We start from the raw sequence: 16,527 nt of genomic DNA, 5'->3' as shown, positions 1-16,527 counted from the left end.
ATACCATAATGATTGCTCATGGAACAGTAGAAATAGAAGACCGAGTATGTTGCGTCCTTTATATACCCTTCATTCACCAAAATGACGGCAGTAGATTAAACTAATCGTATCGTTTAAAGCAAAGTAATAACTTATGTAATGTTATAATGTTATGTCCCCCCAGCCCCAACCCCACCCCAAAAAAAAGTACGAGAATCTGTACTTTACTAAGAAAGCGTTATCTCAAATATAACATCGGTTACTTATGTAATGTAAAATAATATCACGATTACAACGATATAAAGCACGATTACATGTTGTTTAAACCTACCACATAAACATAATATATATTCATAAGATATATATTTACTTTTTTCACTTACTAAGCATTCACCTGGTGAAGGAGCAAGAAGTAGTTCTGAAACGTCGTGACAAAGACTAAAAGAAATTGCTATCCATAAAAAGTGTCACGTATTCATGTTCTCCCAACTTCTAAATGCCTATCAAAGACTTCTACCCACACCGTTTAAAAGACAAGGACACAATTCAGACCAGACGAGCTCAATCTGCTTCATAGACAAAGACCATGATGGAGACTCTAGCTTGACATAAAGTCATATCACACTTGGGGATTAACGACGGGCCGATGTCTCACGTAATTGGTGGACAACGATAAGGGGTGGGACTAACTTTATCAAAACTTCTCCAATGTTTGTTTTCTACCCGCCGCAGAGGGCCAATCCATGTCAATCATCAATCAGGATTTCAGCCGTGTATCATCGCCCTGAGGGATCTCACACGAATTTCGCGAAATTGGAATTGTTGAATCCCAGTTATTCATATCTATGGACACCGCTGTTCACATGTTTGGGAAATTTTTTGATTCACCGTGTGTTCTGAGAGAGTAGCAGACGACAAGCTCACTGGCACGTGCTTGTGGTGTTGCAGACGACAATGTTTTGAGTGAGGCGTGCCAAGCAGACGACAGTTAGTGACGGAGGTGAAACGCAGAACTCACTGTCATGATTTCAAATTTTGGATTATTTCTCAAGAGGAAGAGTATAAACATCATTTAGAGTCAGAACATCAGAAAACAGATGCTATAGCAGACTCATCTGTCCATTTGGCCGCCAGACGACCATTTTGCGCCGCAGAATAGCGTGTTTATAACCGATGAAGCAGAAGACACCATAACATCCGTATGGTTGTCAGGTCATCGACAACGTCACTTTTAGACGTCTCAAAGATGTTCATGAAGCACCTGCACTGGGTGAATTCAAGGCGTATTTAAAATTTCAATTGTAACGACGTAAATATAGGCAGTTTAAAACAATATCTGGAATAGGAGCCTGGGGTACTTTCTGAGAAACATCCTGAGTAAGCCAGAATTCATTTTGATGAATTTATAGAGAAACGGCTAAAGAAAACGCAAGCTGTTCCCCTCTAGAATGGACGCCATGGCCTTAAACACGGTGTTGCCGGATGGACTCTATGACCTTGGGTCTCAAGGATACCACACATATCCCCCGGGATCAACTCTTTGGTCCCCAAGAGTGGATTCCTACCCTCAACAGGACATGCCTCCCCACCCCCGTCTGTCTGAGGCCAGGGATATACCCGGTGAACGACCCCCAGAAGTGCCTGAACACGCAACAGGTAAGACATGTGAACTGTAAAACGTTAGACAGCATTGGGTTAGCCTAGTAGTTAAAGCGTTTCCTCGTATATATTACTAACAACGCCATCAAAACTAACTCACTCACTCTAGATTACAGTACATGTATCTAGTACTGATTACAATGATAACAAAGCGGCGTTAAACCCAACCCTCTGAAAGGCTAGGCTCGGGTCTACTGACACTTTTAATAAAGTTGAATGAAGTCATTCTGAACCCATTTTTTTTATCTATTTAGGTATGTATCTATGATTACCCTCAATACACACGGCCAATACCTTCATTTGTCGAAAGGACGAGGTATGGGAATGTCACTTTTGGGCCTACAATTTTAAGAAGTGAGCAAAACTATTAAACATTGTTATGGAAATTATCAGATATCATTTTTCATGAGATATAGACTTTGTTCATTTCAACTATTGCGTGTTTGGGACGTGTGACTACAGTAAATGCAAACGTACGGATAACTCGTGTCAAAGAGACTGGTTGTAGAGGTTTTCAATCTATGTGTTTCCAATATTTGAACACATGTCTTCGACCCGAGCCGCTTTTTGTAGGAGCTGTAGATATAAACAGTACAAAAATTGGGCCAACAATTCATGAAGGGTAAAAGATTGTTAAATAATTTGGTGAAAGTTTACAATTCGGACATTTTCTCCCATTTTAGTCACATATATATGTTCTTGATGATGTCAGGAGCTCAAATCGTGCAACTATAAAACAAAAAAAGTTCTTATCATCAGTTATAAAAGTCTCGTGCCAATATTTTAATTATTTCAGTAGTTTAAAAACTTAATAGGCCCATACACTATCTCGTCCTTGACTGACAACGTCTCAATCGAACCCGGACATGGGTACTGGTTCATGGGGCATAGTCACCTTTTTTAACTTTGTATCTTGGTGGCCTTAATCACATTAATGTCCTAGGTATGTATGCTTCTCAAAAGAAGTTAAAGAACTCCAGATTTTTTCATATTACTATGCATGTTGTAAATCTGCCTTGACATAACACAGATGACAGATTGACATATTACCTATAGTACTATGAAACTTCCTTAACTTCGATTGAGTAGCATATTTAGAGGATAGATACTACATCCGGCTCCTTCATCAGATGGTAACTAGAAAGGACAGTGTGTAGCCTCGTTGTGCACAGAGGACGTTGAAGTGTCCGATCACGACAGCAATGAAACTGTGTGATATGTGAAATCACAGTCGTATCTACACCAGATGTGCTTGTACTAGTATCTACGAAATAAACAAAACAAACTGTCATCAATATGTCGTCAATAACAACATGTGAATGAGAACATATTTCCTCTAATCCACGCCAGCAGTATTGTAATTAGTGGGTGTTGTTTATCGCCGCACTCAGGACGGTAAATCATCGCACGACCAACAAACTCTTTGGGAACAAGTTTACCTCGTATTCTCCACCGAGTATTACCGCTTGCCAAGTTGGGACAGTATATGCACCACGGGGCCAATCCAACTTAAATTGTCATATGATAAAGCGTGTGACGCTGTGTGTCCTTTTCCCGAACTTACGTGTACACTTCCTTTGAACTTATCGACAACAGGATTATGGGATCACTCGTTTATCGATTGTAATAAATGTATACCCCGAACAATAATTCTTGCTTTATGGAACATATACAATTGATCATATCACTGAAAATGTATGGCTGATATGAATACAAAACTGCACAACAGTTACAAAGGCTGATGTCGTAAACGGTTCAGGAACGTTGTATTCCACCAACGGTGATACAAAAGACTACATAAGATATATCATTACAAATTTAAAATCAAAATATGTAAAATGAGAGCAACAATGGTATGTTTCTTATATTGTTCTTTGTCTGAGTCTTGATGAAAAAGCTATTTAAGCCATTCCTTGTTACTACAAGACACCTGGTGTCATCACTGACCTTTAGTGAACCATTCATATACTTTTCACCGGTACTTTGCCTTTATACCCGATGGAATCTGTTTCGGGGTATACTTGAGACTCATTGTTCTCTGGCGTTGACGTTGTATTTGTCATTCCTACCGAGTTCTCATATTTAAGGATACCGTTATAATTTTTATCCCAATGCCTGTTGACTTGCTCTTCAGTGCATATTCATTTTCATGATTTATTAATATTAACGGGTATATAGAAACTTCTAAAGAAAGACAAGTTCTATGGATGAACGACTTCTTTATTACAATTAGTCCGACGTTTCGGTGTAGATCCTAACATCTTTATCAAGCACTTGCTTGTAATAAAGAAGTTGTTCATCCATAGAACTTGTCTTTCTTCATCACATCAACTTCTAAATGCCACTGAAAGAAGAGAAACTTCTAACATGTAATGTAGTCATTGTCGACACGATTCGACCAACTAACACGCGCTTTAAAGTATTATTATTTTGCTGTGGTTGCACGTATTGACCTGAATCAAATAATTTTCCTACATTCAATAACATGCACGTACATTAATGACACCCACTATTTACACCAGCTGATACATCCCTATGTATGCATTCTACCCATAGATGAAAAACCGAGGCATTCCATAACGGTATTATATACAGTAACATCCTGTTAATACCGACGGTAGTGTTACAACTGGAATTATCCGGATTTATGAATGCGGAATTAACGAATCTTAATGTCACGTTGTGAAAAGGCAAGCGGTTATAAAGTAATCACCTGCATCTGAGATTGCTGGATGAACAGGGTCCGGGTTAATGCGACTTCACTATGTACAGGTTACATGATAATATTAATCATTCATATACATTTCTCATTTCCTCCACTATTGGCTTTTAACACCCAAAGGAATCTTTTTCGCCACTGTGCGATTATCTTGAATGAAACATAAAACCCCATTTCACCTCATTATAACTCATTTGATAATGAAGACTGATTCTCTGGGATCATTATTATTATCATTAAAATTTACGCTATTTAACTCAAAGGCGTTATACATAACGATGAAGCTTATATTTAGAAAGTGAAATTAGTTATTATATCGACATATTTTCGACATATTTTTCATTAAATACGATGGTCAAAATAAACTGTTGGCTGCTTAGGCGTTTGACTCAATTTTTAAACATCTCTTATTTAGTTGTAAAGAAAATAGTATCTGAAAGAATTACTACACTTCATGACCGGGTCAGGAACACCGTGACTTTATCGTGAAGGGAGTCACTTCTAGGCTCATTGTCGGAAACCAAACATACTGTTTACCTTTAACTACTTGAATGTCAGAATGATAAATCATATGTAAACTTGGTGACATATTTAGGCCCAATAGCAGACCATTGCTCACAATGCTGCCGGTGGTCGTTCAATATCAGTTGAGAACCAAAACTGTTTTTGAATACAAATATAATGTATTTATGATGTATTCGAGGCTAGTGTTAAAATGAGAAGTAACAACTTATTCTATTACATATTCGTATACAGTGAAAATGATTTAACAAAAACGAAATACATGCATACCTTTTTTAGTAATTCATCATTATACAAAATATGTAATGAAATATATGTAGACGACGATGATTGTTGTGCTGCGTTATATCAATAAGCATCTTATTAAAATAAATATACATAGTAAAAAATGTCTACAAAAATCTGGGAAATCTGTCAAAACCGAAGTACGAGATAATTAGATAAAACAATGAGATATTATCTTAAGTTTTCAAAGCCTATTGTACCAACAACATATTTGAAAACATTGAAAAACATCACCTCAACATCCTCCTCTCTTTGGAACAATCTACCAATCCCCAGCGTGCGATGTCAAGCTTTATGTATATACAGCGCTATGAACAATAACTTGTGACTAGATATTGATAGCGTTATTAAATTACATATCATTAAGTGTAGAACTCTGAATAAACAGTGATCTATATAAACCAAACCCTATCTGAAGAGACCGTATTTTCTCCTGTCTCTACACAATATTAACTTACATTAATTCGTCATTACCTCTGACTTTTCTTGATTATTACACACACTTATAGAAAAACACCCGGAAATCCCCCCACAGGATATCGGGTTTCAAGTAATTGGAAATTAGGAAATCCCACAGACTCCGTGTCTAGGGAAAAGACCGGCCAAGTGTGGTATAAACCGCAGTGTCTACGTTAGTTCCGGGGCCCTGTAGGATCCCCTTCTGATGCTCTACGACAAGTGTTCATTGCTAGGAATTAGGATGTGATGACAATGAGAGTGCTATTGACACCCCTGTCGTAAATAGTGGACATTTCAGCTTACCTGGAGGGCTGAGAAGATTGGTAATGGAGTGGGCGGAGAAGTTTAAGTTCGAGGGGAGAGGGTAGGACAGAGGCCTCCTGCGAAAGGGCACGATTTAAAAATAGCCACAATAAACAAGTTTTTTTGGAAAACATTTTTCTATTTTATCAACTGTTTTGTTTTTCGCTGCTGGTGGCCAGTTTGAAAATTGACCCTGTTTCCAAGAGGAATTAAAAATGAAAGATATAAAATCCGATTTATTTCTTCTTGCCATGGTGTGTTCCGAATGCCAAACTATAATAACAAAAGCATCAACTCTTTCCATCATCATACGACATCTGTACTAAAAGATGAGCTAATTGTACTATTCCGAAAATATCTTAAGAATTTGTTTATGAATTACTATCAAATAGTGATGATACCAGGTGTTATTGACAAGCTTAGTGTACACTGCCCCATCGGTGGTACCCGTCACAAACACATGCAAAGGCAAGTCAACTGTTCACCCGAACAAACCTCTGAACAAACACATGAAACACTTCGAGACATTTTGGGAACAATGTTTAAACATTATTTGTCTTGTATTTTGTTTGTTTACTTGTTTGAGGAAACATGAGACATTATTTAGATATTGTTGTAAAATTGAGATTACCGCGGTCAAGTGGCTACTGTAACGGCACTTATATATGTAAAAGTTATATTAATGTGAGAAAGTACGGCTAAATGTGTATATGTGCACATCGTTGTTGCTGAATATCACGATACTGATAGCCGTGTGAGCCAAGTACGACTGACGACTGTCATTCGTGCAGAAATTCTGTATTCCAAAGCACTGTAGTTTTAACTAAAATGTATTTTAGTTTTTCTGTTAGAGTTTAAATGTATTCGTTCTCATCAGTTTTAGAGAAGACATTTTCTCATTTAAAGACCTGGGTACTATGAAGTGTTTGAATCCGCACTATTAGGAGTGAGTGAGTTGGGTTCAACGCAGCTTTTAACAGTATTCCAGTTACATCACGGCGTGTCAGCTTAATGTGGGTGGAAAGCCCGAAGTGATGCAGGTCTCAGACGTTTACCACTTCGGTGAAACCCACGAGCATGTGTATGGTGCTGACAAACCTAGAAACATAATCGGGGCGAACCGGGATTCGAACCCACAATGATAGGCTTCTGGCATGCCAAAGGGACGCAACTCTGCACAGCGAATTGCGGCGCCTTCGACGAGTGGGCCACCCGAACCCCCTACTATCACGAACACCATGACAAATTGATTAAACAAATATACCATTCCTCTTGCCAACTGTTACCATTCCACAGAAAATAATCGTGCATACTTAATTATAAGGTATGTTACATTTCAAGTGAGACATTAATCACACACGAAGAGGTTTTCGAGAATAAAATATTGTTTTATTATTCACGCTGATTATGGATGAAGCGTTTTAAACGAGAGGGGGAGTGTGAAATTTTTCTTTCGAAAAAGGGAAAATGGGTGCATTTATAAAACAAAACTGCAAGCACATGTTTCGGGAAACAATTTGCGTTTGTTAGCCAGGAATGAAGCCAATGTTTTTATGGTTGTGACGGGTGCAACCGGTGTGACAGGATACGCTCACCTTTTCGCGAACACCTGGTGTTCGTCACTGATGGACGCATTCTTATGATGTAGTCAGGAAGGTGAGTGAGTGAGTATTGTTTTACGATGCTGGTAGCAATATTCCAGCAATATCACGGCGGGGGACACCAGAAATGGGCTTCACACATTGTACCCCTTTCGGGAATCGAACCCGGGTCTTCGGCATGACGAGCGAACGCTTTAAACACTAGGCTACCCGACCGCCCTCAGGAAGGTACAGTGGACATAGATATATTATTATTATGGAAATGTTTTGTCACATTATTATACATGGACATGATTAGTATGCTTATAAGGTGAGGTGAAAATGGGCTTAACGTCATTCAAGATTATTGCACTCATTCATGTATCTCACGTGTCTGTGTATGTGTGTGCGTGCGTGTGTGCGTGTGTGCGTGGGTGCGTGGGTGTGTACGGGCGGGCGGGCGGGCGGACGTGCGTGTGTGTGTCTTTTAGTACTAATCGGGACTAATGCAGGTTTTAGTGCTAGCCATCTGAAATACCATGCCACAGTTTGACATGGATACATTCAGACGCAGTATACTAACACCGAGCCGACACACATTTTCACACATTTTTGATGCCGACCAACACGTACCATCATTCAACTCTTTTGTTAGAACGCAACCAGGGGATCGAACCACCGACCTTCCCTCTCCCAACAGACGCTCTATCCTCTAGACCACGGCGTGACTCGAGATGTAATCATCTCGTCAAAGAACAGAACCGCGTATTTCATGCTTGTAACGATTAAGTTATCACGAGTTTGATAATAGAAATATTACGCAACCACCGAGACTAACAAATATTTACCATGTCTCAGCCACGAATACTAAGTTGACAAAGCTTATACAATTCGTTATCACTAGTCCAAACTGTGTACTCACCTCATTAGCGTGGTGACAGGTGTTAGTTCATCAATCGAGTTGCAAGGAAAGACATTAAGTCAGTCGATTTGTTTAATGACTTGCAATAATTAATTTATAGACACATTTTTCATGACAGGAGCAATACGTCACGTGACATCGGTTTAATCGATGCATATCACACGTTTGGGTATACTCAATCTGAAACTAGCATTACGCAATGATTTTTTAGCTGTTTATTTTTTATAATTGACATATATTAATATTTGAAACCGTCACAGTATGTAATAGTTTTTGTCGTGACATGATATTACGCTGGACTATTGCGTATTCGTTAAACACATTTTAATATAATAACATGTAAAAAATGTCTCAAATACCCTGTCACACAAGAAGCCAACACAAGTGACCAAAAAGAAAATTATTAACATTCAAAACAAGTTATAAGTGAGTTTTTAATGCAATCGGAACACACCAGGGAGAAGGAAAAATATATCTTGTTTTTTTTATAGTTATTACTATTTTTTACATTTGTTTTGGAAACAGGTAAAGTTAGAGTTTAGTTATATAAATAAGAATTAAAATGCATTTATCGATCGTATGTGAGGAAATGGGTACCTGTTCATCTTTCAGACTTTAACTGATAGAATTTTATTTGGATATATATATATAAAAAAAACATACGACTGAAAATCGTACGCCTGAAGCACATGGAGTTATTACAACGGTCAACTTATCAGTTACATTCCGATCGCATTCTCATCTCCCCGGGGAGTATCCAATTGTTAGTTCAAGGTGTATGTCGTTAACAACGTGATATCAGGCCACTGATACAAGTACATGTACAATACCATCGATTGACTGTAAAAATGCTAATAAAAAATTCAACGGCTTATTAATACGCAATCCTTCTGAACCCGGAGAATATAATAATCTAATGATTGTATTTGTATGCTACTCTCGAAGTATCTACGGTTGTTCAGGGAGTTGGGTATACAGACACTATAACGACACAGAGTCCGTATGATATTTTCTCCTGGCAACTAGCAAGTGCCTCAAGGGGCGGTCCTCTAGTCTCGGTGGTTGCCGAGGTGTGGACCAGGGACACACTGTTCATAGAATGCGCTGAATATCACGGCTTGTGTGGAGCTCATGATATGCTCATTTAGACAAAGAGAAATTCACCGTGAGTCTATATATGTAGATTGGTGCCCTATGGTGTTAGTGTGAACATGATAAGTAAAGATCTGTGAAGTGTGTGGTTGTGTTGGAAGGTGACAACTGGCGGTTTTCTTTGAGGAGTGTGATAGGCGGAAAAAGATCAAAGAGCCCCGGAATCGTTCAAAGAATTATGGAAACTTTTATCGCTTGTATTTAGGCTTTCAATTAAAGCACTTTCATTTTGAGAACATCTGTTTTAGACAATTAATCTTTATTCATTTTTATTAAGAATTATAGGTCTCGTGGACCAGACTTCATTTATTGGTGATTGAGACGATATCATTTGTGCACGTACTTTGACTTTATACAGGTACAGATAGCAAGTTCTTACAAGATTGGCGTATAGTTTAATTTCAAAAGCAGGATGAATTTGTTTGATGGTTGGGTACACATAGTAACTGAGGAAATATCATTTTAGTATTTGTTATGATACGTGCACACCAACAGAAAGTGTAATTTTGCATTTGTATGTTTGAGTATACCCTTGTCATATTATGATGTGATTTCTTTAAATTAATTACTAAAAACAATTTAAAAGAAACGATAACTTTCGTTATCGGAAACTGATATTACTTCAGGGACTCGTACTATATGTTTCTTAACATCAAACAAATGCTTACTTTTTTATGTAAATTGTGTGAGTGACATGCTTACCCTTTTCAGGAACACCTACTGTCATCACTGATTTTCAGTGATCCATTCATATATTTTTTATCGCTATTTTGCATTTTAAGCCCAATGGAATCTGTTTCTGCCAATAATTTAGACTAGTTACACTCTGGTGTTGACGTTTTATATTAAACAAGGGCTTTTTATCTCGTATCGATATACATATCCTTAATAATTATACATGACTTAGATCTTTGACATGACTGAGTCATAAAAAACCGTGACAATTGAATTTGCTATCATATTTAATCAGACAATGGGGTGTATTAAGCAAACCCTTATCTGTAGTTTCACGTCATTCTTCTCTCCATACGTGACATAGGAGCCAGCGAGCTCTTTCATTAGCTTATACCGCATTATCTTGTCAAATCTGAGTCTACTAGTAAGACATATGTGCTAAGACGTCTACCCTGCAGTACACATATGCACGAAAACGTTTATGCTGTGATGTAAATCAGTCGGGATTAATGGACAATCCTCACTTGTCAGCTCATTTCTTGTGGGAATCATGGGGGAAGACTTACCCCAATGTAGTCTCATCTTACTGTTGATTCATATTCCAGTCATATTAATAGTTCTTGGGAATTATCATTCCGTCTTTGTAATCAAAGTTGATATTAACGGAATGGAACTTTAGTATACTTCAACCACTTTCAGTAATGGAAGCGGGGCATGGATGTCAGAAATATATACATAGTATAATTCATACATAGATGTGTATGTATATTCTATCACATATAATATGGTTTTCACGACACAGATGTAAGTAATAGAGTATTAATGTTTTGGGTAGGATTTAGATGTACTTAGTTTCAGTACGCGCGTTTCCTAACTTTCTTTACAATCCGATGGTTGTTGCTGAATAGCATATACACTCTATGATATTGAGGGTTTTTTTAAAATGTTGTAGCGTGAGATCCTTGCGTCTTTCTGTTTCAAATGATGGAACACATAAAAAGATTCACACCCAGTGCTGTTGTTTTTAACAACATGACAGGTTCGATGAAAATGTATATATTTTATCATCTCCCTGTTTCGCCCCTTTGTAATGCGCCAAGTCCCACTAAGTGAATGTTCCGTCAATGGATAAGTGGGCAATCTGTGTCATTCTCAGCTTCCTGGGGATCATACAAACCACTGATCATAAATGTTGTACCGTACATTAACCATAACTTAGGATCGACTATATATTTCAAGCAATAGGATACATATATCGTTTATGGGATATAGTTAAGATGTACGTATGGTCCAGGTCTGATTACTTTAAATTAAAAACACCATTTAAAAACAAATTTGTTAAAAGTCAATTTTTCAATGAACACGACATGGTAACATATTTATACTTTCGAATTCATTTTTCCTTTGAATATTTTCCATTAAGATTAATGATGACATGTAACTGTCCGTTAACAATGGTTAATGTTTGTGTTTGTTAAATGCTTTCAATTGAGTTTTCCAAAGCTGAACATATATTTTTGTATTATCGATGGTTCCATTGTTTAAAAAAAAATACCATGATGAATTTTTTTTTGCATGTAACGTCTATTAACAATGTAGTGTTCCGGTGTTTGTCAAATGCTTTCAGTTGAATTATTGAAAGTTAAATATTTATTATATTGTTAAAAGCTCCATTACTGAGTATGTAATCCAAGCATTACGTCTATTTAACGCTAATCAATGACTCAGCGCGTCCACAGATGGTGCAGACGTTACGTTATCTCTCGCTGAAATAACTGAGGGTCCTTCAGCGTCTGAAGAGGGGAGAAAGTAAACACGAGACTGTCGTCAGCCGCGCCAGCTAACAGTTCCGCCAGCGTCGTGCACGGCAGGACGACACCACACTGACTGCAAAGTGCTGCGTGGTCGTGGAATTGCATTTGACTGTAGCGAACATTTGTATGACTTGTCATTAAAGCAAGTTATTAGTTATGTGTTTCTTAAAGACGTGCCTTGCTATACTGTCCGGTGTCTACGGGGTTCCGTGTACAGGTCACACATCAGCCGATGTTAATAAAGCAACATAGGTGGCGGAGAGTAGGTGGATGGGTGACCCTGTTCTAGGGCCCCGGGTCTTACCCCACACTGAAACACAGGTTACGTGTGGTGTCTCCTTAGGCAAATGACTCCGGACACTTAGCAGTGAATGGGTACCCGGTACATGAGGCTGCTTGAGTTGTATACTACCCAGGGAGATGAAAAGGAAATTGATTGAAATTCGATTGATCCATTCACCTAGATGTAGGGAAATGAGCATGCATCAGTAGGTGGATTATCATCACCATTATCCTCGTATTATCCATCATCATCAGCTCAGGGCCCTTGTCCCTCTACACACAGCCCAGGAAGCGCTGCCGAGTCAAACCCACCCAGACCTTTTCGGAGAATGTGAAGACTCCCCAACACTGCAGCTTTCTGCATTATCCAGATTGTCAGAAGGACTGTATTCCTGGTAGCAAACCCGGGTACTCTCCCAATGTCAGTCAACAGATTGGGAGGTACCAAACCTAAGGCACCGAGAACAATTGGGAGTCGGACAACTTGGTACTTGGGATGGAAGCGTAACATTTCGAAAGCGAGGTCCGCGTATTAGCTATGTTTTTCCTCAATCTTGTCTATCACATTAGTGTCAATGGGGACAGAAAATTCAATAATATAAATGATTTCATTGAATTTATCAAAAAGGACAAGATCAGGTTTGTTGGCGTGGATACGTCTGAGGCTGTATACGGGCCCATTCCAAAGAATTTTGTATTCATCATTTTCCATGACACACTCTACATATTGCGGGTCGTACCAAGGATGGACCTCTGTGTCAAAACCACAAACATGACGAAGACGGTAATAAAATGATCTATTATTATAACAAATCGTAACAAAATAAACTGCTGAAAACGGGCAAATGAAAGTGTACCGAGATGGTCTTTTATGTCATTGAAAGTTGAAAGTATTGAATTGATTGTGATTACTTTCCACCACTCATTCCCGCCACAATTTGTAATGTGAGGATGGGTACTTATGGGTAAAAAGAATTGCAACCACACGACTCCTACCATGTTTGAAATGTTGCAACTTTGTACCAACATTTATTGATTTCAAAGATAAGATGTCTAAGATACCCATTAGCAGTTGTGTATTATGCATTTTATTTAAGTTTTATTTCAAATTATATCATTAAAAACTACAACCACATAGGCGTATTCTAAGCGCACTACAGCTATTTTTTATGTTATATCGATAACTCAATTGAAAGTCAAACATATGATAAAATCAACTGAGAGGTATAGCTTTTTTGGCTCCTCGGTGTACGAGTTCCAGTGAATGTCGCATTGAAAGTCCAAATTAATGCTTTTAGTGTTATGTATCTTTTCCATCAGCGGTCTTATCGCGGTTACTAGAAGTTATTTTCCAAACTCTCATCACCACGTCCAATCACGTATTATGTTTATCCAGCAGTGTACAGGGATACATTTTTCGGGTGTGGAATTTGTTTAAGTTAAGCTTTTAAAGCAAAATAAAAAATATATTAGTGGTGTTCATGTGATTATCCTGAAACTCAATACTAACTATACATTTTGTAATGCTCTGGCCCACTGAGATAGCATGCCGCAGTTTAACATAAATACCCAACTCAGACACAGTATACTGACTCCGAGTCAACCAGTCCTTGTCTTAGACCCTTAATGCCGAGCTCCAGGCAGGGTAACAACAAGTACCATGTTTTAACGTCCTTCCCCTCACCGGGCGGACGCTCTACCACAAGACCACGGACGGGGTATAGTAGTAGTAGTAGTAGTAGTAGTAGTAGTAGTAGTAGTAGTAGTAGTAGTAGTAGTAGTTATAATAGGAATAATAATAATAATAATTTCAAGTGAATGATTATGGCGCTACATTTGACGTTGTTAGAATACTGCTAAACTCCCAAACACTCACTTATAAGAATATAGATACGACAAACGAAACAACAGAGAGCCAGCAACACGAACTGTTTGAAGATAACATTTATTCAGAGAACGATATGAACACAAAACCTCCATTCCCACAAATGTCCCTCATCTGGCGTGCCCCTCACAGAGATCTGGCCTCGCGATAAGACACAGCCAGCCCGCTGTCTCCCCCATCCCTTGTGTTTGAGGAGCACTCCAGACCCTCTCTCTTCCCATACCAGAGATGTTTCAGACCCTTCAGCCCAGAGACTGAACTTCTCGGCGTGTCACAGTGCTGATAAATGTATTGATAGTGTGACTCATTTAGTGTCGCTTCCCACTGTAAGACTCTTTGCCTATCAGGAGCCCATTTGGGACGAAATATGCTGAATTGTTGTAATTGTTCTTTGTTCGAAAGGAAACTGGATATTAGACAATATAAAAGGTGCATTCTGAATGTATATGGATCCCGATTTTAAAGCAATGTGCCATAACGTTGCTAAGGAAGCGCGTCCGTTGCTATGTTAATTCAGTGTTGATGTTTTAAAAAACGTCATTGTTTCTTTTGACGTAATTTTTCGTTAGATTCGATCTGATTATGACTCTTGGTTTGTCAGCACCACAGCCATGCTGATGGGTTCCGTCAGTTGCTGACGTCCACGACCGCATCACTTTGGTCTCCCCTCCTACATCATGCTGACGCGGACCGCCTCCGTGGTCCAGTGGTAGAGAGAGCGGTCGGGGGTTCGATCCCCGGCCGGGTCATACCAAAATACGTGATAAGATGGTACTTGTTGTTACCCTGCCTGAAACTAGGCATTAAGAGGCTTAAACAAGGACTGGTCGGCTCGGAGTCACAATACCGTTTCTGAATGGGATATTCATGATAAACTGCGGCATGGTATCTCGGTAGGCTATCACTATAAAATCGGCATTAGTCCGGACTAGTACAAGCAGCCACACACTCATACGTGCATGCAGGTCGCTATATAAGTGCAATAATCTTGGACGCGACGTTAAACCAAATTTCACCTCTCTCAGCTCGTGTTGTGTATGAAATACTGTTCAATTCTCAAACCTTTCTGTACTCTGGCGTACTTTTAACTGTCAATTGGTAGTCATTTCTCCCCAAGTCGCTGTGGTCCTCCTTATCTGTGAATACATATATTAGTAACACGCGTTTTCTGTTAGTCAGGCGGTGAAACGAGGTTGGGTATAACCCACGTAGGTCAAAGGAGCCCAACTCACAGAAAGGAAATATCAAGTGAGCTCGATGAAGTAGGCAATCAAAACCATTCTGTCTGACATTTATGTCTCACGGCTATTAACATTACCGTAACATTGTACATATTCAACCGTGAAGATCCGGGGTAGAATAGGTCTTCAACAACCCATGCATGTCGTCAAAGGCGACTATGCTTGTCGTAAGAGGCGACTATCGGTATCAGGTGGTCAGACGCGCTGACATGGCTGATGCATGTCATCGATTCCCAATTGCGTGGATCGATGCTCATGATATTAATCACTGGATTGTCTGGCCCAGACTCGATTATTTACAGACCGCCGTCATATAGCTGGAATATTGCTGAGTGCAGCGTTAAACAAAATCATACAAATCGCAACAGGCCAAACATTTATAAATTTAGTAACATGTTTAATAGAGAAAATAAGGTGTTTTCTGATCAATTATAATGAAATCCTGTAAGTCCTCTGTTTATACCTCAATACTTCTAAACGCTATAACTTATTCAATTACAGTAAACTACGTTTATAACGAACACGCTTATAACGAACTGACGGATATAACGAACTGTTTTTTGGTCTCGTCCATTTGCTGTACATGTGTTGTAAATATGCTTACAACGAACTACAGTTATAACGAACTAAATATAGTGGTCCCTTTGAATTCGTTATAACCGTAGTTAACTGTATGCTGTTTTCAAACGCCATACACGAGCTAAAACACAACAAAGATCGTGCTTCTCTGTGCATCAACTACCGTTGCCTGATATTGAAGCGACAATAGAAACCGCAAGGCAAGGCACATGTTGCACGGGGATGTTGCAAGTGTATCTGGGTGCTATCAAGCGAGGAACATTAATCTGTGTGCGATGTTATCAAGGCGCTGGTCGACTTTCTTCATGCTGGAGCCAGGACGTGGCTTGATGGGTTATAAATAGCGACTACACCGTAAAGCGGCCCCATGTATTCACGGGTGGGACGGACTCATTAAACAACCATTAACCATGAGCATATATTGTAGGGACTTGGTTGATTTTTTGTATGGGTGTATTTGGTGACTAGTAA

The 16,527-nt window shown here is 38.9% G+C and overlaps 1 protein-coding gene across 1 annotated transcript in view; it reads left to right on the top strand.

Moving 5' to 3' along the window:
- Positions 1–1,436: 1,436 nt before the first annotated feature.
- The window catches only part of LOC139462650 (DNA-binding protein RFX6-like), a 49,160-nt gene continuing 34,069 nt past the window's right edge, over positions 1,437–16,527 (top strand). Inside the window, exon 1 of the mRNA XM_071244481.1 lies at positions 1,437–1,635. Coding sequence (XP_071100582.1) covers positions 1,437–1,635 — 199 coding nt within the window. The remainder of the gene's footprint in view (positions 1,636–16,527) is intronic.

This window comes from Haliotis cracherodii, unplaced genomic scaffold (assembly GCF_022045235.1).
Source record: "Haliotis cracherodii isolate W230 unplaced genomic scaffold, xgHalCrac1.p SCAF_15, whole genome shotgun sequence".
Lineage (NCBI taxonomy): Eukaryota > Metazoa > Mollusca > Gastropoda > Lepetellida > Haliotidae > Haliotis > Haliotis cracherodii.
Note: the sequence above shows the minus strand (reverse complement) of the source record. Positions and strands in the feature narration are given on the sequence as shown.